Source organism: Aspergillus ambiguus (assembly GCF_047715705.1).
Source record: "Aspergillus ambiguus strain CBS 117.58 unplaced genomic scaffold BDV59scaffold_49, whole genome shotgun sequence".
Taxonomy (NCBI): Eukaryota; Fungi; Ascomycota; class Eurotiomycetes; order Eurotiales; family Aspergillaceae; genus Aspergillus; species Aspergillus ambiguus.
Window position 1 is genome coordinate 151,469 of NW_027395562.1, and position 27,699 is coordinate 179,167.

Genomic DNA, 27,699 nt, shown 5'->3' on the forward strand with positions numbered 1-27,699 from the left:
GCTTTGACTGCGCAGGGGGCGCTATAGGGAAATGTCCCATCTTATGATATTATGATCCTCCTCGACAATTAATGCGGTCGAGTTGTTTGTTTCAGATCATGTTACTTCTAGAATGGTATCTGCGCTTCCTTTGATCTAGTTTGATAGATAGTCAGCCCTCTTTGAAACAGCTTTTCTGCAGAAGCTTGTATAAGATGCAACGCATTCGCAGCCTCATTATACGTTGCAGAATATTCTCTTCTCCTACCATTATTTTCGACATCATGTCTAGCGGTAGGAAGGCAGGAAATATACTCCTTAAAGTCTTAGTACCCATCTAATAACTACAAGCCATTAAATAACGGTACTTATATATCTTAATATTTACGATCGAAACGATATTTATATCACTGAAGAACATGGAGTTGGAGTTCGGATGGACCTCGGTGCGGCACGGTTATTCAGCGGGCATATGCGCGGCTATATGCAAGGAGAGCTCTCCACCAATGCACGATATAACTGAACTCAACTCCTTCCACTGTTCGTTTCTGGGTCTTACCAGTCAGTACATCCCGCTAGAACCAGCTGCCTTACAATGTCTCACATATATACTAAACGGAATCTTTGTTCCCGGCTGCGTCCGGCCATTGGCTATATGCGCCCGCGCATTTCACCTATAACCTCCCCAGCATGGCCGGCCAGATCGTCAAAGTCGAGAGTATCGCGCTTTTCCACCACTGCGAGACGACCTCTCATGGAGCTTACTGGCTTTACTGAGGAGCAATTGACTGTCCGCGACGCAATCTCTGCTATTTGCTCGCGGTTCCCCAACACATACTGGCAAGAACACGACCAGAAGGAACAAGACCCTAAAGAATTTCACGCCGCGCTGGCCAAGGATGGATGGCTTGGAATTGCTCTTCCTGAGGAACTTGGTGGTGCAGGACTTGGTGAGTGCTTCTGACCGTGATTTTCTTATACGATACGTGCATTAACCCTAATCAACCGCCCAGGCATCTCCGAAGCCACTATGATGATGCAGACAATCACGCAATCAGGAGCTGGAATGGCTGGTGCTCAATCTATTCATGCCAATGTGTATGCCACCCAGCCGCTCGCCAAGTTCGGTACGAGACAACAACTGGAAGAAACAATTCCCAAGATTATCAACGGCACGTGGAGAACATGCTTCGGCGTCACCGAACCCAACACCGGCCTCGAGACCCTCAAGCTGAAGACGCTTGCGAAAATGAACCCGACTCAAGATTCGTATTCAGTGTCTGGTCAGAAGATATGGATCACTTGCGCACAGGTTGCGTCGAAGATGATCCTCCTCGCCCGGACGACCCCCTTGGAGGAAGTGAAGAAATCAACACAGGGTCTGTCGCTATTCTGTATCGATATCGATCGCGACGCCTCCGGCCTGGATATGCGGAAAATTAAAAAGATGGGCGGTCGCGCGGTGGATGCAAATGAGGTGTGGTTTGACAACTACCAAATCCCCAAGAGCACCCTCATCGGACAAGAAGGGGAAGGTTTCCGCATCATCCTACACGGAATGAATGCCGAGCGTTGTCTACTTGCTGGTGAAGCTTTGGGTTTGGGATATGCCGCTCTCGAGCGCGCGGCTCAATACGCCAACGATCGTGTTGTTTTCGGCCGGCCCATCGGCCAGAACCAAGGCATTGCGCATCCCTTGGCCGATGCCTACATGAAGCTCGAAGCGGCCAAGCTTGCCACCTACCATGCCGCTAGGCTATATGATGCCTCAAAAACCGACGACTCTATCCCTCTTCATTCCATTGGTGTCGCCTGCAACAGTGCCAAATACCTTGCTGCCGAGGCGGCCTTCACGGCCTGCGAGCGAGCCGTCTTGAGCCACGGGGGCATGGGCTATGCGATGGAGTACGATGTGGAGAGATATCTGCGCGAATGCCTGGTGCCTCGAATTGCTCCTGTCAGCCGAGAGATGATTCTGAACTACGTGAGCGAGAAGGTACTTCAGTTGCCGCGCAGTTATTGAGTTTTGCATGTAGGGTGTTGTACATATTAGTGATAGAAAGGAACATGCATTTTCTGCCTTAGACTACTAGACCATCTGAATGGCATCATCAGTCCCACCTGCCCTTCTACCGGGATAGATACTTTTACGCGGCTTTATGCCTGATATATAAGGCACAAATGTACTCTGGAAAAATACTCTTCCGAAATAGCAACCTTAGGCATACGTGGAGAGGCCCGAAAACATATTCCACACCAATTGAAAATGCTAAAAGAGGGAGACAGCCCCAGTTATGGTGAATAGCAAAGTTCCCAATGCCTGCCAACGATGTAGGCGGCAAAAACTCAAGGTAATAAATACAAATTGTGTAACGTATATACCTCCAGCATTCTAATGCCCATTGCCAGTGTGATATAAACCGCCCCTGCACCTTATGTGAGCGCGCAGGTATTACATGTCAACCATGTCCAGACTCCCGATGGAGGGTTTATCAACAGCCCCGTTCGACAATAGCCGAACGATCGTCAAAACGCAGTCGCAAAAATTTTCCTGACGATCAGACGCAACTGACTCCCCCTGAGGGAGGCGAGATAGCGGCAAGTGCAGAACCAGTGACTAGTTCCTCCATGATTGATTCGTCTTGGAACTCGAGCTCAACGATGTCACTGGTAGATGGCGTAAGGTTTCCATTACTTGCCGTCAATTCCGCAAACTAAATAATCGAAGGCCTTCCTTCTTCATAATTCGTCCAGCATTTCAGCCACCAATGCTATTCCAGGTGGAAGCCCCGAATGGGATAGTGTCCGTGAGGAATGCACGAGAGCCACGGCAGCGAGTGCCTCCAGGCCAAAACCTCTTAGAGCCTCCGCCTCTAATATGCGACCATTGGCGCACAGTTCTCGCTCAGTCGTGTCCGAATTAGCAGAGTTGCTACCGGATTACAATGCTGCGGCTCTTCTTGTGGACACTTATTTTGACCGAGTACACTGGTTCATGCTCATCTTCCACCAGGATGAATTCCGCAGGCGATGGCCAACGCTATACGCATCGTCTGGTTCGCTGCCACGAAGCCCTATTGATAATAATGCGTTTATGAGCACATTCCTGATGGTCATTGGTATTGGCCTGCAGTACATAGGAGACCATCGCCGTCGACGTTTGTTAGATATGGGCATTAAACCGGAGCCGCTTAAACAGCGTATACTATCTTCTATCAAAACAAAGCTACTCGATATTGTCTCGCTCGGGTCTCTGGAGGCTGTCCAGACGTGTATTTTGCTAGGCACGTATTACCTATACCACGGTACCCCAAGACTTGCGTCGCCCGTATGCGGATGTGGTCTACGGGTAGCTCAGGCCCTCAATCTGCACCGGCGAATGAAAAGCCAATTATTCAACTCAGCTGGTCCATCGGGGCATTTTCGAATCATGAACGAGGCTCGAAAGCGTAGTTGGTGGGCAATTTACGAGATCGAGACCTTCTCCTCAATGACTTACGGATACCCTCATTCGATCAAGGATTCCGATTATGATGTGGAGCCATTGGACCCTTCGGCCAAGGAGGAGAGATCCCATCCACCTACTTCCTTTGACGAGCCTCTGAGGTGTGATGTGACTTTGCTGTCGTACAAATATTACATGTCGAAGCTATCTGTCCTCACCAAAGAAGCTTTGTCTGAGCTGTACGGGATTGGTGGCCCCGCAGAAGAAACAAAAGTGTTGCATTCTTCCACCAACCTACAAGGAATTATTCCCAAAGTCACTGGGTTGGATACCAGGCTGTTAAATTGGCATTCTGAGCTACCGACTAAACTTGAGTGGGGCCAAATTCGCGATAGAACCATGGCATATTCCTCTGCAGATGAACTGGACCATGACATTGGAGCGGCAGGGCCACGCTTCGAAAACCACATCTTTGAACTCCAAGCACTGGCTCTAAAATTGGCTTATGAAAATGCGCGCATCTTGGTTCATCGCCCGCTCTTATCGTATAAACTTGTTTCAGCCTCTCCCTCCAGCTCCCAATCTAATCCTTCAGGAATGTTCCCCGCTGACCCGTTTCATAATTCACTGGAAATATGCCGTCAATCCGCTCTGCAGATCTCTGAACTAATTCACAGTCCAATGGTGGATCTCGTAAGCGCAACATACGCGGCTGCATTTGTCAGTATCCATACATTTGCCGCGGGAGTGCTACTAGCCATACTAAGTAGTATGTCCCCCTTGTCGCCTCAGTCTCTGGAGGCCAAGGTAGGTCTGCATCAGATTATGGGTATACAAGAAAAGTTGAAGACCAGATGTGTTCTTGCGGCGCAAGGGCTAGAAATTCTGAAACGTCTGACAAAACTTGTGATGGAGAAAGAGCTGAATACAATGCTTGACCTGTCTGAACCATCACAATCACTCAGAGAATCTCAAATACAATCTCATGTAGTGTCTGGTGCAGATCATTCCTCTGCCGAAAACATGCCTACGCAGAATGGTCCAGACGACCCTCGCTTGCGTTCCGGCAGAAGGGAGAATCTAACATGGAATGCGGAATCTCATCTACCCTCTAATACCTCCCTTCCTGGCGACATCGCATCTCATATAGACGAACCGGGTTCCTCTTTTCAATATATTGAAGATACCGCCCTGTCGGACGCACTTTATGACTTTGACCAAGGTATGACAATTGTCTGCAAACTCATCACATGACTAACAAAAGCTCAAGCTTTGTTAACATGCGCTCCGCCATCAACTTTCAGTCGACATGGTGTTTCATCTGCTCACCTGGCCCATGAAGGATTCCCCATGCTTGAACAGACTTGGATATGGGGCCTGGATAATGCGTCACTGTTCGAGGGGCCTATGTTGAATGAATAGGCAGAGCGATGATGGAACGGATCTGCGTGGACGCAAGCTGCCATCAAGTAAGAATATGGCTATTGTTGGCCTTTGTGATTTGCGGACTCTGGGTTATTGTGGCCGTCCTTGGGTCACTATACCGTACCACAGTCATGGCTGGTCATGATAGTCTATATTTGAGTTCGCATGGAGGATGGTACGTGCTGGATTTTGTATTCTGTATGCGAAGCAATAGAATACTGGTTACGCATAGCGCTGAGTAACACTATCGAAAATCTTTCGCTTCAGTAGGCGCCACTGTCACCATCGCTCATGGGCTTGAACGAGACTTCAACGGGTTCATTCCCGATCCCACGTTTCTTCGCCTCCTCCAAAATAGCAACAGTGGCAGTTGCACCAATGCGGGTGACTCCAAGGGACATAACATGCAGCAAGTCATCTAGTGTCCGGACCCCACCAGCCGCTTTTATTTGCACCTTATCTCCAGACGAATCGCGCATTAACTTTAAATCTTTCACAGTTGCACCCCGATAGTTATATGACCCATCATTTTGCTTGACGAAACCGTAACCTGTTGAGGTCTTGACGAAGGCCACGTCAACCTGGGTACATATTTGACATAGTCGTATAATATGCTCAGATTGAAGGTAATCATTTTCGAAGATTACCTTCAAGATGGCGCCGTGAGCCGTGACCGCAGCATTAATTTCCCGGATCTCGTCAGCCACATAATCCCAGTCACCCCCGAGAGCCTTTCCAATATTGATGACCATATCAATCTCTTTGCCCCCTGCTTTGGCAGCTGCAGTGGCCTCAGCAACCTTTATTTCTGTGGTGCTGTTTCCGTGGGGAAATCCGATGACTGGGCAAACAACCACATCGGATCCCGCCAGTTCCTTCAAGGCCAGGGGAATCAAATACGGTTTCACGCAAGCAGTGGCGACGTTACTCTCCCTAGCAATCTTCAAGCCCGCGATGATATCGGCATCGGTCATCGTTGGGTGCAACAAAGAGTGATCGATCATCTTGGCGAGCTGATGTAAGGAGACGGTGATGGTATTGAGGGACATTGTGCCTTTATAATTTGTTTCAAAACACAAAACAAAGAAATTAAGATATATTGCCTTGGTACACAGTATGTATTGCAGAATACTTGAATGCACGACAGTTAGCCACTCGCGTCCGATCCGAGGTCTTTATATGGTAGATGGATGTCCGGAAAGGTTTCCCTTTGGGGACTCACTTCCAACGGGTAACTTAACGGATGCGGTATTTTTGTCCACCGGAAGATCCAACTGAAAATCTCCGGCGGGCTGGCCCTCTATCCAATCGGAGCTTGTATTTTGGCGAACACCATTCATTTTGATTATAACGACGTTCTAGAGTCAAGCTCGAAAGAGATATCATGGTCATGAAAAATGGGAAAGTAACAGAAATTACTCTCCAGTCCTATTTATCGGTCAAGTAATATATGTTGAATTATTATGAATTGCAATAACATTGCTTCGAAAATATATTCTGGCCCTCTCTCATCTTACACAGACGAAAAGAGAGCATGGAACGTCTTGAATTAAATTATATTATATAGCTCTTAAATGAGATGATAACCTCTGCTAGTGACCGCTGCACTGTACCTCATAGATGCATAATTCAAAGTAGGTAACTAGTTAGAGGAACAGTGGTGACATCCACAACCAAAACACCCAGAACGCGCAGACATACCATTGCCAGACATATCTAGTCTTCTTCCGAATGTTACGGAAAGGCTTTAGGCAGGTCCAAATACGTTTTGTGATCTGTTGAGTAAAGAGGATGCTAGTCTGAAGCGACCGTGCGGAGTTATCCGAGTATTGCTCCAATGATTCCAAAGCTTGTATTTTAGTCCGGAGGATCTTCGCCCTGGTCGTTTTCGCAGCGGGCGACTCCGAAAAGCTGACAAACCCCTATCTGTTAGCCAATGAGTCCTGCGGTGAGGAAAAAAAAGAAGCTCCTCAAAGGTTAGCTTTTTGTTGGTCTTCTCTGCACGGACGGTAATGAGCGGCTTCGAACAACATATACAAGATCAAAGATGGGTGAAACAACAGAAATAGAAACGCCTCATACCACAACAGAAGATACATTGCCACCAGAAGAGGGTATCAGGGGATGGCTGTGTGTTGTGGGAGCATTTCTCTGCCTCTTCTGCTCATTCGGCTTCCTAAATGCGTAGGTTATTGATAAAAAAAATTCATGACCAAATCGCTGATAAAACAACCAGCATCGGCGTCTTTCAGACCACCTATCAAGAGACCTTTCTAAAAGAATACTCCCCATCAGATATCTCGTGGATCTTTGCTATCCAGGTCGCACTTATGTGGGCTCCCGGGCCTCTTTATGGAAGAGTCATTGACGCATACGGTCCTGCTCCAGTCCTCTACCCGTGTAGTATTCTCTGCATCCTGGGTCTATGCATGACCAGCTTGGCAGATGAATACTACCAGATATTCTTGGCACAAGGGCTCTGTTTTGGCATTGGAGCTGGCGGCGTCTTCACTACCGCTATGGTCTGTGTGGGACAGTGGTTCGTCCGTCGACGAGGTCTAGCAACAGGAATTGCGACAAGCGGAAGTAGCTTAGGGGGAGTGATATTTCCTCTATTTCTCAACCGGACTATGGAAGAGGTTGGGTTTTTTGGTGCTGTCCGATACGCGGCACTATTTATCGGAATTCTTCTAGTCGTGGCATGTGTCCTGGTTCGCTCTCGCTTACCCAGACGTAAGTGGAGCGGCGACGTTGCCTGGATTGACATGAGGCTATTCAAGCAAAAGCCTTTTGCTTTATATACAATTGGTTCATATCTTACTATGTGACTTCCACCGTCCTCTGCCAGACTTGAATATGTTTCTGACTTGTCTCATCAGGTGGGGTCTGTGGGCGCCATTCGACTATCTCAGTAGCATGGCTATCAATTCCGGGTTCTCTCCGAGCCTTGCCCTTTACTTGATCTCTATTTTAAAGTAAGTCATCCCAGAAAGATAACATCGAGTACTAAATATTGGCCGGTAGTGCGAGCTCTATCGTAGGGCGAATTGTACCTCCTCATGTTGGAGACCGCGTAGGGCACTTCAATGTTCTCACTATTTGCGCCATGGGCACGGGGGCATCAATGCTCTGCCTTTGGCTCCCTTTCAATTACCATCCTTCACATGCGGGAATCATCGTATTCTCGTTGGTGTATGGGTTCTTCAGCGGTACAGTGGTTTCTATAGTCATGCCCTGTGTGGCGAAGATTGGTGATCTTAATACACTGGGGCAACGCTTCGGCACATTTCAGCTGGTAATCTCTGTCAGGTATGGTTTCTGGTCCAAGGGCTATATAACTGGAACAACGAGCTAACATTTAGAGCTAGCTGTTTGACCGGCCTACCTATTATGGGCGCTATTCTGAACCGACAGGGGAACACAGATTATTCCGGGTTACAGATTTTTGCGTCGACAATATGTCTGCTGGGCTCAGTAGGCATAGGTGCCTCTACCTATCTTTTAATTAAGATAAGACAGACTTGGAAAGTTTAGTACACGCTGTGTATGAGGCCAATTACTCAAAAAGTACAAGCAAAAAGGAAGTGAATGATGATTGATTTAGGTCCGCTAGACTAGACTAGATAGCTGGAATGAAATCAGGGATGATTTAAATAGTGATATATTTCCTGATTGGGGTGTCACATTGGCTTTCCTGGCGACTGTTCCAAAGTTGCTAAAGTTGGCATCGGTGTTTTACAGTTGGAAGGTGACTTTACAGTACTACACCAATCGCCTGGGAATGGATCCGCTACCTGGAAGTCCTTCTACTGAGCAACGAGTTATTCATATACAATATATTGTGTTTGACATCCTAATATCCTAGGCGTGGAAGTACACAATCCCTAGCCCGCTTGTTGAAAGTGAGTAGGAAATATTAAGGGATCTGAAAGCGAGTGTCCATCATCGTTCCTATCCTGCTCTGTAGCTCCTATGTTCATGCTGGTGGTGAATAAATTATCCAGTGAAATGTCCTTCTCACTCATTGGAAGTGGCGTACTTGGTAAACCACTGGGAGCGTGTGGAGTGCTTGTCAACCGAAGATTCGCCCGCAACGTCTCTTTCGTCAACAGGCGAGTACTTCGTAAACCATTGAGACCTGGTAGAGTGTTTATCAACTGAGTCCGTGTCATCTGTGTCTCGAGCCTCTAGTGCGGGTGAATATTTTGTAAACCACTGAGTCCGAGTAGAGTGTTTGTCGACCGAACCCATATCATTGACGTCTCGTGCCTCGTGTGCAGTAGAATACTTTGTAAACCACTGAGAGCGTGTGGAGTGTTTATCTACTGAAGATTCGTCTGCATCGTCCCTTTCCTCCACAGGAGCGTATTTAGTAAACCATTGAGATCTAGTAGAGTGCTTGTCCACGGAGTTTGCGTCATCTGTATCCCGAGCCTCGAGAGCGGGAGAATACTTTGTAAACCACTGAGACCGGGTAGAGTGTTTATCGACAGATTCGTCTTCGTCAACATCTCTTCTTTCCGTCGGCTGGTACTTGGTAAACCACTTGGAGCGAGTCGAGTGCTTATCAACGCTCGCAATGTCATCCTAAGTGTGTAAGCTATCGTACAGGGCTGATACTGCAGGGGATTTGCACCTGACTATCACCGTGTGCTTCAATGGGTGCGGCTATGATTGAGGGGATAGCTAATCCCAGCAGAATTAATCCTTGATAGAAACGCATCGTAGGAAGTCAGGAGGGTTGTAACCAAGTGAGTCGACTCTGAAAATAGGCTTTGTAGGATAGCTGGTCTGCAAATTGGAGCGTGCTGAATCCAGACGCCTTGGAACTGTCAATGCGAACCTCCCTTTTATACCCACCCAAGATCATTTTGCGTGATACTTCATTATATTAATGACTGACGTTCATAATATCGGAATGTAGTCCATACCAGGGTCACATTACCTATACCGATGTATACTAATATTTATTGCATGTAGCACAACATGTGAAGTTGCACAAATATCAGCCCTAATGTGTGTTGCAGCGCCAGATGTGGTGAGATCCGTGAGACTCCCGAACTATCGCAAACCAGGAAAGACACTATCTAGTGTCGACTGAGCGTGGTACAATATACTTAATGAGAATCACTATATTCAGCTGATAACATCTGCAATGTGATGATGTGTGGCAGCTACAGCGTATACAGACAGACGTACGAAGCAGTCAGAAAACCACTTTCCTTGTTAATAGATGTTTCAAAAGAAACTATGCACCATATCACACGGGATAAAATGCCAAAGTATTATATTCAATCAAACACTCATCATCTAGTGGAATCATATCAAGACTTTCCATGATTTCCCTTGTTCATTCCTTGATCTATGGCAAGGAAAATGGCCCCGCGACCCATGAAATACTCGCAACTGCGTACTGCAGATGAGGAGATGTGCGAAAGAACCGTCATATGGATGAACCAAACTAAGACCCAGCCTCGATTTATTACATGGGCATTGTGGACCATTCTCGCTTTGTCTTTGATTTTGAATCTTGGTTTGGTCTTTTTCATTCGCGCACCCTTCCCCAGAGGACTGAACTCCAACTCACTATACTGTGGGTAGTGGATACTCCCTCCTTTCTACCCAGGACTAAACTAATAAGAAACAGCTCCTGCCCAGCACGTTCTTCAGTACAAGAATGTAGTTTTTGATAGCTCATTCGGCGCTCAAACGACTGCCTACCAAGGCCCTCCCTCTGAACTAAACAACGCTCTATGGTCGGAATTGTATAACTGTACGCTTTCTGTGATTTATATGAAAAGAAATTCTAATTTAGAATTATCCACAGTTGGTATTACCCAGATCTCTGCGGATGAAGCGAAAGGCATGGCGAACAAAACATTGCCTATTCCCGGGAATCCAGACTATTACATTATCTCGCTGTCGGTCTTCCATCAACTTCATTGTCTGGTATGCTGAATTTTCTTTTTCCTCCATCCTTTCTGTTTCTTTCTACTATCAAACCATCCATGTACCCTAACTGGCGCTAGAATCAAGTCCGCAAGGGCCTCTACGGTGAAGTTGATTGGACAGACCAGAGTGACCACACAGGAATTACACATCTAGACCACTGTGTCGACATAATCCGACAGGGGCTAATGGTAGGCCATACTCCATTACGGATATTATCTCACCTCAGATATAAGCTGATGATAATACAGTGCAACGCAGATATAACACCACTGACGTGGACGCGAGACGCAAAGGAGGGGTTGGCGAAAGAGGTGGCTGAAGTGGTGCACACCTGTCGGGATTTCAATGCCATTCGTGAATGGGCTCTGGCTCGACAGCTGCAGGTTCATTTTGATCCACATGTTGTCGTGACCGACGACCCTCTGGGCTGGGGAGGGTATGAAATGTCCCCATGATATAGATTTCTACGCCCCTTGGGGGTGGGCTATGGCAGGGCTATCCATGGCAGCATGGAGTAACTCAAGACTGTTTAGCTGAATGCAGTGAGCTGTGGAAATTTCGTCAGCGGATGATCCCATACATCATGTCATCAAGGCCCTCTACTCACCCCTAAAACTTCCCCTGTGCGTGGCAGAGATGGGGAGCCACCATGTGCTGTTATTGAACTAAGAATCCAATGAGAGATTTTGCTATGCATAAGCCATGCAATGCTTGGGCAAAACCAAGCACAAGCCACCGAACGGTGAGAAAGCTTGAAGGTGACACACTATATACCTTGAGTAATAGTCCCATAAGTATGCAACCCCGACTGTCTTTCATCACACATTCCTCTCCTTGCAATCATGAGCTCAGAAATTGAAACGAACAACGTTGTTGAGGAAGAAATGCTTTCCTTGCGTTCAAGCTTCGAATTGGACTCCGAACTTGGCAACGGGAAGTTTACCCACACCTCTCCACTGCGACTTAGCCAAGAATGGATTCGATATGGACTTTGTTTTGTTATGCTTGCCATATCAATGTATATTTTTGCACTTTCATCAGTTATCGTTAAGCAGCCGTACGATGATCTTGGATATCGAAGATTATACTGTCAGGCCCGTTGATAACCTTGGAGAGAGAAGAGCTGACAGACAGGCCAGCACCACTGTGGGAAGCCGTGACATATCATACCGCGCACTTTCAGGCTGATTTACATGAGCCATCTCCATTTCAAGGAGAACTGCGTCAAGAACTAGATGCGGCTTGGGAGGGAGCGGTGAAGAGTAAGTCTTACCGTGACGCGATAATGCGAGCCACCTCTGTGTAACATATGGCTGACAGTAGCACCTGAAATAGCGAATTTAATCCTGATTGACGAAGGCGGAATGAATGCCCTTGGAGAATCAAAAGAAAATGCAACAAGGATCGGAAAGAAGTACTTTGCAACCGTGGAAGTGTTCCACCAGCTCCACTGCGTCAATCTCATACGCAAATACATTCACCGGGATTATTATGCGGATTACCTTGCTTTTGATGACCCAGAGGAGGTTATACTAGCACACGTCGATCACTGCATTGATCTTCTTCGCCAGGTGATTCAATGCGCGGGTGACGTTGGGCTGGTGGTCTTTGACGACATGGGCCCGGGGAGAGCGCCACAACCTCGTTTCTCCAATCGGCATATGTGCCGCGATTTTAATGCCATCCAAAAATGGGTCTTGGATCATGATTGGGAGAAAGAAATAGAGTACAGGCCGGGATAGAATGCTTGGTTGAGGGATTTTCTTTGTTTGAGATGACGGCGGAGGTGATATCAAGCATAGGCAGCAATCAATGGCTTACAGCTTAAATTCCAAGCTCAAGCAAGCTTCCAACGTAATCACCAATATTTCCTGCCATCTTACCTTTCCCCACCTTCTCTATCGTCCATAACACTATCCCAAACCATGAGCGTCACGGCAACGTATCACCAGGCACTGGCGAAAAATATTCTCCGTGAGCACTTTGGCCTAAAGGCCACTGTCACGTCGCGTGGATATGGACGCAGTAATCATGTATTTGAGGTCAAGATTACCAATCTGACCACGACGCCTGTGGTTTACAGTGGCGCCCCCCAGCCTGGTACTGAGACTATACCCGCAGGCACTGCACGTTTGATATTCCGCTTTTTCCGTCCCTTTGACACGTTCAACGAGAGTGCTCGGGCCGAAAACAAAGTCGCCTCCATGGAACTGGCGCGGAGAGCCTTGTCACACGTTGGCATGTCAGGACTGGTCCCCCGCGTTCATGGTTGGAACCGTGGCACGGACGAGCCTAGCAACCCGGGGTGGGTTGTGGAAGAATACATAGAAGGCACTGTTCTGGCCGACGATTTTTCTACGCTACCTTTCGACAAGCAAAAGGTCATCCTTGCCCAACTGGCAAAAATAGTCAAGGCATTCCAGGACTACAAACTGCCTGATACTGTGCTGGGTTTTGGTGGCTGCGCCTTTGACTCCGACGGACAAATAATCTCTGGTCCGCCTAGTTTTCAGTGCAAAGGTGGTCCCTTCCAGTCGATTGCAGAGTTGTACAAGGGTATCCTCGGCTGGCAACTCGAGGCAACCGATCGGCATGAGAATATCGGTGGGTGGAGGGATAGCAGACTGAGGGGGCGATTGGAAGCTTTTGTTGCTCAAGGTGTAGATTCCCGCCTTTCTCAACTAACAAGCGATCGACCGACATTTGTTCATGGTGGGCTTGGTGTGTATTGAGCTTTCTTCGCCTCCCAGTGGAAGGACTAACCGTTCCTAGAACTCATCAAGACCTTATACGACCCCCAGACCCTCCGCCTCACTGCAGTAATTGACTATGGTCTGTCACAGATTGCTGTTCCTCTAGTGGAGTACCTCTCTTCTTTCGGGAGCATTTCCGGCATGCTTGGAGCGCCCTATGATCCTGAGACGGAAGAGCTACGCCAGGCTATCCTTACTGGGTTTCCTGGATCTCTTCCTGACTCCAAACCCATGCGTCAGGGTCCAGCCATGTTTGGTAGTGGGCGGGATATCCAATGGGGTTTGGCGAAGGCATGGGACGAGGAGCTCAAACAGGTGGATGCATTGCGCCCCTGTACGATTGATGGTGCGGAAACACTAGCTCAGATGCATTGGTTCATCCAGGACATTGCGCCGTGGCATCTTTTCGATCCCGATATTTTGAAGATTCGCTCCTTGGAACAAATACAAGAGGCCCGGAAGGAAGCAGTGGAAGGGCTCGAGAAGTATCTGAAAGCCTGGGGATTTTCGGACTGACAAATTTTGATTGAATTTGCTAAAGCTATTATCGAGGTCGAAAATAGTAATCATGTTGAAGAAGGCGTCTTTTTCCCCCTGCCATGCACCAACGATTACCTGAACTCAGCGTACGAAAAGTCTGCGGGCACTAAACACCGCTGTCGCTCCCCAAACGAGTATAATCCCATCATCATCCCAGTAAATGGTGCTCCGACTGGTAGTTGAGCATTGGTAAAAGCAATGTTCTTGGTCTCCCCGATCCATCGCACCCTGCTGGACATCTCATCACCAACCTCTCTAAACCCAAATCTGTACTGATCTCCACATTCAACAACGAAAATGACATCATGTACTAGACTAGATAGTTCGGTGTCTGTACATTCGCCAGTTACAGATCGCCATCTTACCACACGAGTCCCGACCCGAGAGGGGGAACGGCGAATGCCGATACTGCTGTAGGTAAAGTAGTTCCACCATACAACAGTACCAGCTTCCACATGAAGAGATGATGGAAAAAATGACAATTGTGTCTCCCACGTACAGAGTCGATGGGTTTGTTTGCGCAGGAAAAGCGTTGGACAAGTGGGAACAGAGAGATTATATGGTCCTCCTTTCAGACGCAGATATCCTGGGCGCTCTGTGAGGGAGTAGTCGACTTTCAGGGGTGTATCTATGAAGGTTAGAACTTGTAGCGTAACCAGTAGCATTTCTATCTGTCTTACTCTTCCGATACCAGCCGAGCTGGAGCTCTGATTGGGAAAAGTCGTCCCTCCAAGCGATAGGGGATTCCAAGGCATACAAATATGGGCTATCGCCAAGTAGCGAGATTTTTTGTCCGTTATTGAAAATTGGCCAGTCATTCCTCCACTCTACGGGGACCAGGAACGTTTCGCGTCCTGTGAGCATGGTTAAAACAGTCCACACGGCGGCAGTAAACATTACATACCAAAGACTGACTCCTCCCAGATCCCATCCCGTTTCACCGGGCGAACACCTAAAAGTACTGCCCACCATCTTCCCTGAGGATCTTCCACCATGTCAGCATGGCCAGTATTTTGGACTTCATCGTTTATTCCATTCCGCCATAGAGGATTATCCGGGCCTGTCTCCCACGGTCCAAATGGGCTGGTCTCACTGCGAAACACCCATTCACAGTGGCCACTCTCCGTACCGCCCTCAGCGGTAAAGAGATAATAATATTTGCCGCGTTTGAATATATGTGAGCCCTCTGCCACCCCAGAGGCGGACTCGCGGATCAACTTCGGCTCAGAAGTGGAATTACCAGTGGCAAGATCGACTGTGACGATATGGACGGCGAAATCTTTCAAATTTGCATTAGGAGTGCGAGTGAGTTTCCGATACGTCGATGAAAGATATACTGTGCCATCATCGTCCCAGAATAACTTTAATAGAATATTTCAATTAGAGAGGTACAGCTCACAATGGAGTCAGAGAACCTACATCCTGGTCAAACCCAAGTTCATCGAAATACACTGGATCAGACCAGGAGTCTGAATTCCAGATATCGGTTGTCTTCACGTAAAAGCCTCGCGGCCAAACACGATCATCATTCTGGGGACGATATCGCTCAAAACTGGCAGCTGTTATATAGAATACCCCGTCATGGTACCTCAGAGTCGTAGCCCATACCCCACCGCCGGGTTCTGGAGTATGAATTTGTATCTGACTGGAGCGAGTCAGCGCATGACCGATCAGGTTCCAGCGGATCAGGTCGGAGCTGTGATAGATCGGGGCGCCAGGGAAATATTCAAATGTGGAGGTGACGAGAAAATAGTCATTATCAACACGAATGATTGATGGGTCAGGGTTGAACCCGGCGATAATAGGATTATTGTACATGAGGGCCGAAACGAAAGCTCCCACTTGGTGGATACAGATGATTCTATGGAGTATCTGGCGCTTTATGAGAATCCGGGGCGTGTTATAGTTGTTACGATTGGTGGATTAAATACGCGCTTCGGGGATATACGTACTGTAGAGAGGGGCCGTCAGGCATGGAGTTCAAGAACCGCCATCTCAAGTGGTACACGAACCTACCCTCAGAGGCATTACACTCACTTCGATGTATATTTAGTCGTCACGACCAGCTTCAAAACTTCAACTTCGGACACCATCGGGACACCTCTCACGGCTTATCTCCCCCGTATCTCGGCCGTCTGCACTACCCCGCTTAACCCCCGCCTGTGCTCAACGTCGTGGAAATTCATCGTATAGAGATAAAAGACCTGACACAACTTCGTGCATTCATGGCTCCGATGCAGAGCTCGTCTATACCGAGTCTTCTATTCCTGCTCGTCATCATCACGTCGAGCCAGCATAATGCCCAAAGCACCCCCAGTAATCGACTTCGGAGGTATAGAGATCTACATTGCGAGGCTATGAACTGGTCTGATTGATGGATGTCATAGCGTATTACCACTGCGACCCGAGCAGAAAATGCGATTTGGTCTCCCAGGTACGCGAGGCATGTCGGGAACACGGCTTCTTCCAGATCATCAACCACAATGTGCCCTTCAACCTCCGCGACGGTATTCTGCAGCAGGCGCAAGAACTCTTCAGCCTCCCGCTTGAGGTCAAGGAGCAATACAGCAAGGGTAACTGTCTCTATTCGAATAAGAACAGGCCTCGTTAGCTCATCACTGGGTTGGAATACAGACGCTGGAAAGACCAGCCGCGGTTACGAACGCCTCCGGTCCCAGAACTTCGAGAAGCGCGGGCCTGGAGACCTAAAGGAAGGTTTCTACTTCGGCAAGCACCTGCCTCTGGATCATCCCTCTGTGATCGCGGGTCATTTCTTCCAGGGACCAAACCAGTATCCGTCGGAGGTGCGCAATCCGACGTTGTTTCGGGAGGTGATCGATGCGTATCATGCGACAATGACCAAACTAGCGCAGAATATACTGGAAGTGTTAGCATTGACGTTGGGGTTAAATGAAACCTGGTTCCGCGAGTTCAACAAAGAACCTGTAGCAACTCTACGATTGCTGCGATATCCCCCACAGGACAGTGATGAATCCAGCTTCGAACGCGGTAGGTACAAGGGCTCTCTTAAAATAAGAAGACAGCTGAACAGACAGGGATTGGCGCCCACACCGACTTCGGAGGCATCACGATCCTTCTGCAGGACGACAAGGGCGGCCTACAGGTCTGGGATCAGGAATCATCGGAATGGGCAGATGTGGTGCCCGTGAGGGACGCGCTGGTGGTGAATCTGGGCAACATGATGATGCGATGGACAATCGATCGATATCTGTCAAATCTCCACCGAGTGATCAATCATAGTGGTGAAACCCAATATAGCGTGCCATTCTTCTATGATGGCAACGGGGCGTTCTTGGTTGAATGCATTCCTAGCTGCCTCGACAAAGGCGGGATGGGCAGATATCCAGCGATGACGGTACAACAGATCCTCGAAGGGCGCTACGCAGACACCTATGGGATGGCTCTGGGGAAGGGTAGTAATCAAGCCGCAATGCGGGAGCTTTTCAAGGGGGTAGAGAAGGCGATAACCGGATGAAAGTGGATCTATCAGCTGGTGTATTGTATTTGGCGGTTATTACGGAGTACGGGCAAGATGATTCCATCGTGGTGATGCCCATCACATGCGAATAGCATTTGCTCCATGTGATTGTTGCTGACACGTCGACAATTGGAATAATAATAGTAACGATATAAAAAGACTCGGAATTCCCATTTATGACATAGTTTCTCATGCTCTTCCTTTCCCAAGGCATCCCTACAGGATACCAGCCGCCTAGGGCTTAACCCCACGGTGTATGTACGGACGGCCCGGAGACTCGTAATCATTACATCAAGCGATGGCAAATTACGAGAGAATTGCTTGGCAGTGGAGCACACCGAGCTCTCTCCATGGGGAAGAAACCACTTTCCACGATAAATATGGAGGCAGCGGCTGTACGGCGTATGGAGTAGATGTCCATACACTAGATATCGGACTGTACACCTCGGCTCATCCGGAGACAATCACCAGCAGCGCGAGACAATCCGAGATGATCGATGAGTTATCTGATAATCAGTAGCCAATTAGACCCCCTAGAGCAACCCGATTTCGGGAGCAGAGCAAGGGACTTGCAGCGATGATCTCTAGGATGACTCGGCTTCCTGCGTCTCCGATACTGTTACTGCATCGGCCGAGAGGGTCGATGATGTGCGGGTTGAAAGTGGATTCTCTCGTTGAAAATTTCCCTAGAATTCGGTTTACTCCTAGTCTACCCACTTCGGTCAGGCATTCAGGCATTCCATTGCCTTCCCCTTGGGCCGAGGCATTTGCTGCTTCAGGAAATCCTCGGCTGCTCGTCGTTCCCCCCGGGGATCCAACAGTCCCAGGATCTTATAACTGGCAGTAGTCCCGGATCTGCTCCTATATTCCTCCCCTCCCTTGTACTGCATTGCTTCTCTCTCTTCCCTATATACTTTCATCATGCCATCTCCTCCCCCCGCGTGGGTACAGGCCCTTAAACCTGCGGGCCCGCAGGGTTCCGAACTGCTCCAGCAAGAACGGGCCCAGTCGAATGTCAATGTCGACAAGCTGGCGGAATTGCTTCACACCAAGGAGGTCTTGGAGACGCAAGACCGCATGGTGCAGATTCTCTCTTCCGAGAAGGTCTTCGATAAGTCCGAGAACCACACCTCTGGCCGCACCGAGCGCATCCAGCGGGCCCTGGCCCGTGGCAAACGCTTGCAGCTGCTGCGGGAACAGCACAACTGGACGGAGAAAGAGTATCACATGGCCAATGACTTGATTGGTGAGCCCACGCCATACGGCCTTCATGCCTCTATGTTCTTGGTACGTCTTGTCGCCCTTCGGTAGTATCGGTGTCGGTCAGTGCTAACCAGGACGATGTGAGACAGGTCACCCTCCGGGAACAAGGCACCCCCGAGCAGAAGAAGCTTTTCCTTGAACGCGCCGAGAAATACCAGATTATTGGATGCTACGCACAGACCGAATTGGGCCACGGTTCCAACGTTCGTGGTCTCGAGACGAGAGCCACCTGGAACCCGGAGGACAAGACCTTTACCATCCACTCGCCTACCCTGACTGCCTCCAAGTGGTGGATCGGATCTTTGGGTCGAAACGCCAACCATGCTGTTGTCATGGCCCAGCTGTTTGTTGGTGGCAAGAACTATGGTCCCCACCCCTTCGTCGTCCAGATCCGTGATATGGAGACGCATCAGCCCCTGGAGAACATCTATGTCGGCGATATTGGCCCGAAGTTCGGCTACAAGTGAGTTGTGTACCGCTCTGTTGTAGCATGCTGTATACTGACCGTCACAGCACCATGGATAATGGTTTCCTTCTCTTCAACAACGTCAAGATCCCCCATATCAACATGCTTGCCCGATTTTCTCGCATCGACAAGGAGACTAACAAATACATGCGTCCCGCCTCCCCCTCTCTGGTGTACGGCACCATGACCTGGGTGCGTTCCAACATCGTTCTCAATGCCGGTGGAGTTCTCGCCCAAGGTGTCACCATTGCTACCCGCTACTGCGCCGTGCGTCGGCAGTTCCAGGACCGCGATGCCACTGGCAACGTGGGTGAGAACCAAGTGTTGAACTACAAGATGGTGCAGGTCCGGCTGTTGCCGCTCCTTGCGTCCATGTACGCTCTGCATTTCACCGGTCGCGGCATGATGCGCCTCTACGAGGAGAACCAGAGCCGCATGAAAGCCACCGCGGCATCCGACCAGGACAAGCGCGGACCGGGCCCCGAGCAGCTGCGTGCTGGCGCAGACCTGTTGGCAGATCTGCACGCCACTTCCTGCGGTCTCAAGGCCCTTGCCAGTACGACCGCCGGTGAAGGCCTAGAGGTGTGCCGTCGCGCGTGTGGTGGCCACGGTTACAGCAGCTTCAGCGGCATTGGACCGTGGTATGCTGACTATCTTCCCACGCTGACCTGGGAGGGTGATAACTACATGTTGACCCAGCAGGTTGCCCGTTACGTGAGTACCTCCTTTCGCGTTGAAGCATACGGTATGCTGACCTTATTCGTAGCTCCTCAAATCCGCTCGCGCTGTGCTGGACGGCAAGGCCACTTCCAATGACACCTCTCAAATCCTGCAGGCCTACCTCGCGCGCCGGGAGAAGGGTGCTTCGTTCGACATCCTGGAGAAGGACAGTGACATTGTGGCCGCATTCGCCTGGCGCACGGCCCACCTAACTTTTGAGGCACTAAAGCTGCGTGACGTGGAGAAGCGGTCGTGGAACAGTCTGCTGGTAGACTTTTGGCGGCTGTCGACTGCGCACTCGCAGTACCTTGTGGTCAAGAACTTTTACGAGGCGGTCACGTCATCTGAGATGTCGGCTGCGCTGGACCCTGAGACCCGCACGTTGATGTACAAGCTCTTCCGCCTGTACGCTCTACACACCATGGAGCGCGAAGGTGCCGAGTTCTTCTCTTCCAGCGCTGTTACGACACGCCAGCTGCGCCTTACCCAAAACAATGCCGTCATGAAGCTGCTGGATGAGGTCCGCCCTCACGCTGTGCGTCTGGTCGACGCCTGGAAGATCCCCGACTGGAAGCTCGATAGCAGCCTGGGCCGTTATGACGGTGAAGTGTATCCGGACCTCTTCAAGCGCGCCAGTATGAACCCCGTCAATGACTTGGTGTTCGATCCTTATCCGTGGAACGAGGCAGTGCTGAAGAACAGCCCGCCCAAGAGCAAGCTTTGATGCTGTTTGGTATTTCGCATTCTTTTGGATTTCCTTCGCATTGTATATTTAAATTTACGATACATGGATAGGTATAGAGATAGATTGAATCTATAGACTCCTATGGCTTAATATCTTCTACGTACGGCGTATTCACTGTAAGGAGAATGGATACCGTGACGTCACTGTTGATTATTAATTCTGACTAATTGCTTCGCCGATAGTCTACTGTGGATCAATTGATGCAAGAGATGGAGGCAATCCATTATAAACGCCGATGATCTATAGACGGAGCGTGGTATGCTGCATATCGTGACCAAACATGAAGGAAGTCATCAATCTCCCTGGTCCAACCGCCGTACTCCGGGACGGCGCCGTGCCCGAGCCCAACGACGATCAGGTGCTGATCAAGGTTGTCGTCAGTGGCAGTAACCCGAAGGACTGGAAAGTGCCCGAGGTGGCCAAAAGTTCCGACAGTCCCTTGTTTGCTCGGTACGCGCATGTTCGCGAGGGCGTTAACCAAGGCGACGACATTGCCGGCGTGGTGGAAAAAGTGGGCAAGAATGTCGTCGAGTTCAAGGTGAGTACCGTATATCGTCGCGAAAGCTCAATTGAATCTAAAATCTCCCTGTAGCCTGGAGATCGTGTTGGCGCATTCCATGAGATGTTGATGCCTGGAGGCTCCTATGCCGAGTATGCCCTTGCTTGGGCGCACACCACATTCCATCTCCCAAAGGAGACATCCTTCGAGGGTTAGTACTCACCCCTTGAACTCGAAGTCCAGAGCTCAGCAAAGCAGAAGCTGCAACCATACCCCTGGCCGGCTTGACCGCTGTGGTCGCCCTCTACCACCATCTGGCGCTGCCCTTCCCATGGCGTCCTGCGAAGGCAAACATTCCGCTGGTCATCTACGGAGGCAGCACGGCCGTTGGCTCATTCGCCATCAAGCTCGCACGCCGCAGCAATATTCATCCGATCATCGCTGTGGCCGGCAAGGGCGCAACTTACATCCAGCAGTTCCTTGACCCGAGCCAAGGTGACTGCGTCGTCGACTACCGCAATGGCGCAGAGGCGACCGTGAAGGGCATTCGTAGCGCGCTCAAAGCAGACGAGGTCAATCACGTTCTCGACACTGTCGTCCACGACGAGAGCACCCATGTTCTGAAATCCGTTATCGCCCCCGGCGGCAACATCAATTCCGTCCTCCCCCAACACCGCGACGTGTCCCCTGGGGTCGCGAGCAACACCTGGGTCAACTCGGCGCATGATGCGGGTGGCCCCGACGACTGTCGCGAGCTGTGCTATCTCTTCTGTCGCTGGATCTCGCGCGAACTTCATCAGGGTACGTTTTCGGGCCATCCGTTTGAAGTCCGCGCTGGTGGGCTGGCTGGGGTGCAGGATGCCCTTAAGGACCTCATGGAAAACAAGGCGAGCGCGGTTAAATACGTATTTCGCATCGCCGACACACCTGGTCTATAGATGATCCGGTTTACTATTAGCCGCTCACCGTCAATAATCACAATGTCACATATAAACAAATGGATATATAATATTCTAAGCCGTCTATCATACTCCGTAAGTCAATGCTATGTACATTAGGTGTCTAGTCGAAAATGGATTGCTTGTAGACCGAAGGGTCGATGTAAGGGGTGCCACCGCGGCGGGTGAAGCCCCAGCGGATCTGGGTGGCCATGGAGATCTCGACATCCAGATGCTGGGCGAAGGTCCAGGCCAGCCCGGGGTCCTTCTGGAAGCCACGGCCGACCAGAGCGACGTCCAATCCTTCTTCTTCGAGAAGTTGGTTTGCCTGTCTGCCGTTGGTGATGGCACCAACGGTAGCAACGAGCAGCTTATCGCCGACGGCCTTCTTGACAGCGACGGCGAACGGCGCCTGGAATGCCGGACCAGACTTGACCTTCTGCGCCGCGTGGACACCGCCGGAACTGATATCGATCAGGTCCACGGCGCCCTGTTTCACGAGTTCCTGGGAGAACCGGACAGTGTCATCGACAGTCCAACCCTGCTCGGGGAGGGTCTCTTCGAGCCAGTCTGTGGCGGAGATGCGCAGGAAGACGGGGACATTGGGGCCAACGGCATCACGGGTGGCCTGAGCAACTTCCAGGGAGAGACGGATGCGGTTCTCGAAGGAGCCGCCATATTCATCGGTACGGGTGTTGGCGCTGGGAGAGAGGAAGGAGGAAAGGAGATAACCGTGGGCGTTGTGGATCTCAATGAAGTCAGCGCCAGCGGCGATGGCCCGCTTCACAGCGGCCACCCAGGCAGCCTTGAACTCGGCGATATCGTCCTTCGTCATGGCCTTGGGGGTAGGGAAGGAGTCGGCGAAGGGGACGTTGCTCGGGCCCTTGACATTCTCGGGCCATCCGCCCACCTTCTCGGTAGCGATGGTGCCGGCGTTTGCCATCCAAGGAGCGATGGTGCTGGCTTTGCGGCCGGCATGGGCAATCTGCACTCCAATCTTCTGGCCCTGGCTGTGGACGAATTCGATCACGCGACGCATGGGCGCGATCTGGCTGTCCTTCCAGAGACCGACATCCTGAGGGGTGATCCGGCCTTCGGGCTGCACAGCGGTGGCCTCGATCATCATCATGCCGGGGCCGCGCTGGGCAATGCCACCCAGGTGGGCGATATGGTAGTCGGTCATGTGGCCATCCTGGGCAGAGTATTGGCAGAGGGGAGCGAGACCCAGGCGGTTCTGGAAAGTAACGCCGCGAACAGTCAAGGGCTGGTATAGTTTAGGCAAAGATTTACCGCTGGTCTGCGGGTTGGCAGCAGTTCCAGCAGCAGGCGACTGCGCCGGAGTAAAATACGAGATACCCTCAGCCGGGGCAATGTCGATATCGGGAAGATGCATTTTCAAAGGCTTTTCTGGGAGAATTGCAGTGGCTTATGGAAGAATTGATCGATAGAAGTAGGGGGTATTTATACAAAGGGGCCATTATCGAAGATTGTAGAAGTTGATTTCAAATCCCGCGTGGATCTCCGAGTGGATCAGGGACAAGATTATTATTAACATCGGAAATCGGGGCGAAATTGCTGCGTCGAATGTCTCCGAGATCCACAGTGGCATGTTCTGAATAATCTCAACTTGTCTTGTAGATAGAGTTGTACGATATATGTAGTACCTACGTAGTCTTTAACCTGGGTTAATGGTTTCTCTGTGAAGAGATTTCGATTATTAAGTGTCTGTTCTTGCCACTGAAAATGTGTGGCTCCAAGGGCGGCCATAGTCGACGGATATATATAATTATACAGGATATATCTTCATCCTAACGCAAGTATTCTGTGATCTTGCATAGACAGTCGGGTTTCACTATTATCTTCAAGAGACGCTCCGTACCTCAGCTTCTTATCTTTTTGTGCATACCTGCTTCGGCGATTTTCGGTGAAAAGCCGGCGGTTTTGCGGAGATCCTACAAATATTATGCATAGTGACAACCTATTCACCCAGGCGTCTGTAGAATAAAATAACAGCAGGACTATAATGCATATTTTAATGCTCAATGATAGGTAATCTTGCAGTGTATAATCGCGGCATGCTCGGTTCCTCCGTGGCAATATATGTCTATCTCCATCGAGCGAAGCCATTCATACCTCTGATGTACATCACGCCTATCCACCAGCACCAGCAACTAGACCAATCATTAAAAGACCCCCGAGTTTGTCGTCATGCATTATCTCGTAAGGATTCTTCACAAAGCTTTATTTCCCCGCAATATGCTGTAGATCAGCCCATCATCAACCCCACTGCGGCGTAACCGAGGTTGAGCCCGAGGGCCCCTGTCATCTGCCTCGGGGGACTGCACAGGCTATTAAGCTGCTCTCATCCACGAAGCAGCTTCTTATATCCTTTGCTGTCGCAGCTTGACTAACAAAATTATTGACAGCACCATGGCCCCTGCTCGTGCGAGCCCTGCGACCGCCTACAGTGGCCATTTCACTCGCCCTGAGCCCCTCCCGAATACCTATACATCCGACTCGAGCCTGCAGCGTCAACTGTCGTGTGAGTCGTAGCACAAGGCAAAGCAGTCACAGTGCTTACGAACTATCAGGGTACATTCCACATGACAGCCTCGAACAGATTCAACCGCACCTAGCCCAGCTAGGTGCAGAGGCAGTCTCCGACCAGATTCGCGAATGGAGTGCCAATGCGGAGAAACAGCAGCCCTACGTGAAGAGCTATAATGTTTGGGGTGAGCGATACGATTACGACAGACTTATTACCAGCGAGGGTTGGAAGCAGCTGGGTCGATGGGGGGCGCGACACGGGTGAGCATCTGGACTATATGGATTGCGACAGGACATGCATTGACAAACCCCCCATAGTGTGGTTACGCTAGGATACGACAAAACGCTGGGCCCAGAGCGACGATTGATTCAATATGCCGTGTATCCTTTCACCCCTCACCCGCCTACTGGACATTGCAACGTGCTAATATTCGTAGAAACTACCTTTACTCCCCATCATCCGGCTTGTACTCATGCCCCATAAGCATGACTGACGGCGCTGCTCATGTTCTTAGCCAGCATCTGAAGAACCTCCCAGGAGACCATCCGTTCCAGGCTGTCTTCCAGAAACTGGTATCTCGCGGCGAGGACTTCTGGACTTCGGGTCAATGGATGACGGAACGCGCGGGAGGTAGCGACGTGCAAGAGTCTGAGACCTGGGCGACATATTCTCCACCAACGCACACATCCCAAGCTTCCAACGGACTGGCAGAGGGCGACTACCTAATCAACGGCTTCAAGTTCTTCTCGTCTGCGACCGACGCGAACATCGCCCTACTCCTAGCGAAGACGGAGTCCGGGAAGTTAAGCCTATTCCTCGCACCGTTGCGCAAGACCGTGGTAGGCAGCGATGGTGCCCCGCGCGAGGTCACCAACGGCGTGCGGATTCATCGATTGAAAAACAAATTGGGAACCAAAGAACTGCCCACGGCGGAGCTCGAGTTGAAAGATATGCGGGCGCATCTGGTCGGAGAGCTAGACAAAGGGATCCCGGCAATCGCACCACTGCTGAACATTACCCGCGCCCACACATTTATCGGATCATTGGCCGCATGGCGCCGGGCTATCAGTATCGCAAAGGCATTCGCAAAGACGCGTACGACAGTCGGCGAACCGCTGTGGTTGATCCCCATGCATTTGAACCTTTTGGCGGACATGGAAATCCGGCATCGCGGCGCCATGAATCTGGGGTTCTTTGCTCTTGCCGTCATGGCCCTTAACGAGAATCCTGGCTCATCCCCGGCGGCACCGCATCTGCCGCGTGCTGGGGAAGAAGCAGCCGTGGTGTTGCGTGCGCTGACGGCCATTGGGAAGGCCGTGATCAGCAAATCAGCCATTGCGGGAATCCAGGAATGTCAGGAGGCTATGGGTGGAGTCGGGTATATGGATGAGGCCGACGAGCCTGAATTCAACATCGCCCGCATCATGAGAAATACTATCGTCAATGCAACATGGGAGGGCCCGACAGGCGTGCTCGCCAGCGAACTAATCCGATTCCTGGTGCTGGGGAGGAAGAACAATCTTGCGACATTCTCCAGCTGGGTGGATCGCGTACTTCAGTCTATAGAGACGCCGGAACTGGCGAAGACGCTGAAAGAGAGCTGGTCGGCATTTGTCGCTCGGCTTGCGGCTACCAAGCAGCCGCGTTTCTTGCTCGCGGAGGGTCATCGGACTATGTTCACCATTGCTTGGATTGTCGAAGGTATGCTCTTGGCCCTAGATGCGGAGCGTGATGGTGATGGCGTAGCGATGGAAATTGCTCGGCGATGGATTCTCATGGGCGAAGGAGGCGTCGGAGATATGGTCTGGAGAGATATCGTTAACCGGGGAAAGCATCCATCTGATGGGCTGTACACTGAGAATCATCTCCGCTGGGATTGTCGCATTGCATGGGGAGTGGAATTGCCCGCTAGAGAGATCGCAGGGCATCGGTCACTGCAGCAGGGATCCAAGCTGTGAAGCCCTGACAGGTCGTATCACAAATCCTTTGTCTATGCACGATATTCTCCATACCCATTTCTTTGTTCATTGTCGTCCGTAGTCGCCAGCAACAAGCGCGCAACAGCGTTCTTCCACAAAGACATACACCAAAGTCAAATATCTCGAATAAATGGAGCATGGCGTATTTGATCGACACTTCCCATAAAGGTAGACAGACCTATATATAAGTCGAGATGTTTTCGGTCCGCTATGCTGGGAATATTGGTCTTTTCATTACTCGTCGATATGACAGCACTGACTTGCTTCGTCTGCAGCGGCTTGGTGTTCGCTGATTGGGAACGTCGTATCCTTCAGGAACCGATAACATGGACAGACATGACGGCGAAAAGCGGTGTCTGCAGTGTAGATACCTTGGAGAGCCATTCCTTCCATCATGCGTACATCTGGAACACTCTATGTCGAGCAGGTATGTAGGATCTCAGCTTTACCGCTTTCAAGTATATGGCTAACTCAAACAGTTATCGCAGAGGCAACCGATGATGATATGTTGATGAACTCCAAACTGTCTGCCGTGTTCCAGCCGGTACATTGGAGAACCGAAGACGAAGAAGAAATACGGATCCCAATGGGTGCTGACTATTCTCTTGCAGGTGAACCGCCCAAGGATCGCAGAGAGATAATTTCCATGCCCGACTACGCCATAAGAACGTGGGCCCAGGGGGCGCAGCCATTGCCAAGCTACGGCAAGCCATTGCGGCCACTCCGCAACAATAGAATATCTCGCTAAGTCCCTTCACCGCAGCTGCCTCCGCTTACCATTTTCAGTTAGATAGAGATTCTATATGATTTAATTGGTCATACTATCTCGTACAGGGGTCTTTCTTTTCTATATAGTAATCTCGCTCTCTCTCTTTCTCCCTTCCTTTTTTTTTATCTATTATAGCTTCTTTAAATTCTAGCCGGAAGGTAATTAATCTTAAACTATAC

General features: G+C 50.2%; 12 protein-coding genes across 12 annotated transcripts; 9 read left to right on the forward strand and 3 right to left on the reverse strand.

Annotated features, from left to right (window-relative positions):
• Nucleotides 1-733: 733 nt before the first annotated feature.
• On the forward strand, nucleotides 734-2,002 carry BDV59DRAFT_205754 (acyl-CoA dehydrogenase family protein; the record flags this gene model as incomplete). Its single annotated transcript, XM_073694696.1, has 2 exons — nucleotides 734-929; nucleotides 993-2,002. The coding sequence occupies 2 exons, from the start codon at nucleotides 734-736 to the stop codon at nucleotides 2,000-2,002; spliced, it is 1,206 nt and encodes a 401-aa protein (XP_073543674.1).
• Nucleotides 2,003-2,248: 246 nt separating this feature from the next.
• BDV59DRAFT_210671 (transcription factor domain-containing protein) lies at nucleotides 2,249-4,906 on the forward strand. Its single transcript, XM_073695649.1, has 4 exons — nucleotides 2,249-2,330; nucleotides 2,389-2,658; nucleotides 2,708-4,646; nucleotides 4,695-4,906. Exons 1-4 carry the CDS (start codon nucleotides 2,274-2,276, stop codon nucleotides 4,844-4,846), a joined length of 2,418 nt encoding a protein of 805 aa, XP_073543675.1. The 5' UTR covers nucleotides 2,249-2,273; the 3' UTR covers nucleotides 4,847-4,906.
• Nucleotides 4,907-5,028: 122 nt separating this feature from the next.
• Nucleotides 5,029-5,979, reverse strand: BDV59DRAFT_187751 (2-deoxyribose-5-phosphate aldolase). Its single transcript, XM_073691278.1, has one exon. It carries the CDS (start codon nucleotides 5,896-5,898, stop codon nucleotides 5,113-5,115), a length of 786 nt encoding a protein of 261 aa, XP_073543676.1. The 5' UTR covers nucleotides 5,899-5,979; the 3' UTR covers nucleotides 5,029-5,112.
• A 917-nt stretch (nucleotides 5,980-6,896) lies between these two features.
• BDV59DRAFT_210673 (MCT family MFS transporter) lies at nucleotides 6,897-8,383 on the forward strand (the record flags this gene model as incomplete). The annotated part of the gene is made up of 5 exons (XM_073695650.1): nucleotides 6,897-7,033; nucleotides 7,086-7,673; nucleotides 7,729-7,824; nucleotides 7,874-8,158; nucleotides 8,218-8,383. 5 exons carry the CDS (start codon nucleotides 6,897-6,899, stop codon nucleotides 8,381-8,383), a joined length of 1,272 nt encoding a protein of 423 aa, XP_073543677.1.
• Nucleotides 8,384-10,225: 1,842 nt separating this feature from the next.
• On the forward strand, nucleotides 10,226-11,256 carry BDV59DRAFT_205756 (oxidase ustYa family protein; the record flags this gene model as incomplete). The annotated part of the gene is made up of 5 exons (XM_073694697.1): nucleotides 10,226-10,442; nucleotides 10,497-10,622; nucleotides 10,677-10,798; nucleotides 10,879-10,989; nucleotides 11,050-11,256. The coding sequence occupies 5 exons, from the start codon at nucleotides 10,226-10,228 to the stop codon at nucleotides 11,254-11,256; spliced, it is 783 nt and encodes a 260-aa protein (XP_073543678.1).
• A 1,380-nt stretch (nucleotides 11,257-12,636) lies between these two features.
• Nucleotides 12,637-14,136, forward strand: BDV59DRAFT_187753 (uncharacterized protein). Its single transcript, XM_073691279.1, has 2 exons — nucleotides 12,637-13,522; nucleotides 13,574-14,136. The coding sequence occupies exons 1-2, from the start codon at nucleotides 12,727-12,729 to the stop codon at nucleotides 14,068-14,070; spliced, it is 1,293 nt and encodes a 430-aa protein (XP_073543679.1). The 5' UTR covers nucleotides 12,637-12,726; the 3' UTR covers nucleotides 14,071-14,136.
• Nucleotides 14,137-14,165: 29 nt separating this feature from the next.
• On the reverse strand, nucleotides 14,166-15,912 carry BDV59DRAFT_210674 (glycoside hydrolase family 43 protein; the record flags this gene model as incomplete). The annotated part of the gene is made up of 4 exons (XM_073695651.1): nucleotides 14,166-14,722; nucleotides 14,775-14,948; nucleotides 14,999-15,455; nucleotides 15,514-15,912. 4 exons carry the CDS (start codon nucleotides 15,910-15,912, stop codon nucleotides 14,166-14,168), a joined length of 1,587 nt encoding a protein of 528 aa, XP_073543680.1.
• Nucleotides 15,913-16,260: 348 nt separating this feature from the next.
• BDV59DRAFT_187756 (isopenicillin N synthase family dioxygenase) lies at nucleotides 16,261-17,774 on the forward strand. The gene is made up of 4 exons (XM_073691280.1): nucleotides 16,261-16,426; nucleotides 16,482-16,667; nucleotides 16,729-17,103; nucleotides 17,151-17,774. Exons 1-4 carry the CDS (start codon nucleotides 16,393-16,395, stop codon nucleotides 17,588-17,590), a joined length of 1,035 nt encoding a protein of 344 aa, XP_073543681.1. The 5' UTR covers nucleotides 16,261-16,392; the 3' UTR covers nucleotides 17,591-17,774.
• A 440-nt stretch (nucleotides 17,775-18,214) lies between these two features.
• Nucleotides 18,215-20,871, forward strand: BDV59DRAFT_124962 (uncharacterized protein). The gene is made up of 4 exons (XM_073686880.1): nucleotides 18,215-18,880; nucleotides 18,946-19,319; nucleotides 19,370-20,036; nucleotides 20,089-20,871. The coding sequence occupies exons 1-4, from the start codon at nucleotides 18,515-18,517 to the stop codon at nucleotides 20,764-20,766; spliced, it is 2,085 nt and encodes a 694-aa protein (XP_073543682.1). The 5' UTR covers nucleotides 18,215-18,514; the 3' UTR covers nucleotides 20,767-20,871.
• A 156-nt stretch (nucleotides 20,872-21,027) lies between these two features.
• On the forward strand, nucleotides 21,028-22,273 carry BDV59DRAFT_187759 (zinc-binding alcohol dehydrogenase family protein). Its single transcript, XM_073691281.1, has 3 exons — nucleotides 21,028-21,325; nucleotides 21,380-21,497; nucleotides 21,545-22,273. The coding sequence occupies exons 1-3, from the start codon at nucleotides 21,068-21,070 to the stop codon at nucleotides 22,222-22,224; spliced, it is 1,056 nt and encodes a 351-aa protein (XP_073543683.1). The 5' UTR covers nucleotides 21,028-21,067; the 3' UTR covers nucleotides 22,225-22,273.
• Nucleotides 22,269-23,726, reverse strand: BDV59DRAFT_187760 (NADH:flavin oxidoreductase/NADH oxidase). Its single transcript, XM_073691282.1, has one exon. It carries the CDS (start codon nucleotides 23,615-23,617, stop codon nucleotides 22,349-22,351), a length of 1,269 nt encoding a protein of 422 aa, XP_073543684.1. The 5' UTR covers nucleotides 23,618-23,726; the 3' UTR covers nucleotides 22,269-22,348.
• An 840-nt stretch (nucleotides 23,727-24,566) lies between these two features.
• Nucleotides 24,567-27,361, forward strand: BDV59DRAFT_187761 (putative acyl-CoA dehydrogenase). The gene is made up of 4 exons (XM_073691283.1): nucleotides 24,567-24,766; nucleotides 24,816-25,032; nucleotides 25,090-25,152; nucleotides 25,209-27,361. The coding sequence occupies exons 1-4, from the start codon at nucleotides 24,655-24,657 to the stop codon at nucleotides 26,728-26,730; spliced, it is 1,914 nt and encodes a 637-aa protein (XP_073543685.1). The 5' UTR covers nucleotides 24,567-24,654; the 3' UTR covers nucleotides 26,731-27,361.
• Nucleotides 27,362-27,699: the final 338 nt, after the last annotated feature.

Excerpts from the sequence above, each read along its gene's own strand:
- BDV59DRAFT_210671 (XM_073695649.1), top strand. The coding sequence starts at position 2,274 with ATGGTGAATAGCAAAGTTCCCAATGCCTGCCAACGATGTAGGCGGCAA. Across the intron at positions 2,331-2,388 it reads GTAGGCGGCAAAAACTCAAG|TGTGATATAAACCGCCCCTG; the intron begins GTAATAAATACA and ends GCCCATTGCCAG. Across the intron at positions 2,659-2,707 it reads CGATGTCACTGGTAGATGGC|GCCTTCCTTCTTCATAATTC; the intron begins GTAAGGTTTCCA and ends AAATAATCGAAG.
- BDV59DRAFT_187751 (XM_073691278.1), bottom strand. The coding sequence starts at position 5,898 with ATGTCCCTCAATACCATCACCGTCTCCTTACATCAGCTCGCCAAGATG.
- BDV59DRAFT_187753 (XM_073691279.1), top strand. The coding sequence starts at position 12,727 with ATGAGCGTCACGGCAACGTATCACCAGGCACTGGCGAAAAATATTCTC. Across the intron at positions 13,523-13,573 it reads ATTTGTTCATGGTGGGCTTG|AACTCATCAAGACCTTATAC; the intron begins GTGTGTATTGAG and ends AACCGTTCCTAG.
- BDV59DRAFT_187756 (XM_073691280.1), top strand. The coding sequence starts at position 16,393 with ATGCCCAAAGCACCCCCAGTAATCGACTTCGGAG. Across the intron at positions 16,668-16,728 it reads CAAGGAGCAATACAGCAAGG|ACGCTGGAAAGACCAGCCGC; the intron begins GTAACTGTCTCT and ends GTTGGAATACAG. Across the intron at positions 17,104-17,150 it reads TGAATCCAGCTTCGAACGCG|GGATTGGCGCCCACACCGAC; the intron begins GTAGGTACAAGG and ends CTGAACAGACAG.
- BDV59DRAFT_124962 (XM_073686880.1), top strand. The coding sequence starts at position 18,515 with ATGCCATCTCCTCCCCCCGCGTGGGTACAGGCCCTTAAACCTGCGGGC. Across the intron at positions 18,881-18,945 it reads TTCATGCCTCTATGTTCTTG|GTCACCCTCCGGGAACAAGG; the intron begins GTACGTCTTGTC and ends GATGTGAGACAG. Across the intron at positions 19,320-19,369 it reads GGCCCGAAGTTCGGCTACAA|CACCATGGATAATGGTTTCC; the intron begins GTGAGTTGTGTA and ends TGACCGTCACAG.
- BDV59DRAFT_187759 (XM_073691281.1), top strand. The coding sequence starts at position 21,068 with ATGAAGGAAGTCATCAATCTCCCTGGTCCAACCGCCGTACTCCGGGAC. Across the intron at positions 21,326-21,379 it reads AGAATGTCGTCGAGTTCAAG|CCTGGAGATCGTGTTGGCGC; the intron begins GTGAGTACCGTA and ends ATCTCCCTGTAG. Across the intron at positions 21,498-21,544 it reads AAAGGAGACATCCTTCGAGG|AAGCTGCAACCATACCCCTG; the intron begins GTTAGTACTCAC and ends TCAGCAAAGCAG.
- BDV59DRAFT_187760 (XM_073691282.1), bottom strand. The coding sequence starts at position 23,617 with ATGCATCTTCCCGATATCGACATTGCCCCGGCTGAGGGTATCTCGTAT.
- BDV59DRAFT_187761 (XM_073691283.1), top strand. The coding sequence starts at position 24,655 with ATGGCCCCTGCTCGTGCGAGCCCTGCGACCGCCTACAGTGGCCATTTC. Across the intron at positions 24,767-24,815 it reads CCTGCAGCGTCAACTGTCGT|GGTACATTCCACATGACAGC; the intron begins GTGAGTCGTAGC and ends ACGAACTATCAG. Across the intron at positions 25,153-25,208 it reads CGATTGATTCAATATGCCGT|AAACTACCTTTACTCCCCAT; the intron begins GTATCCTTTCAC and ends TAATATTCGTAG.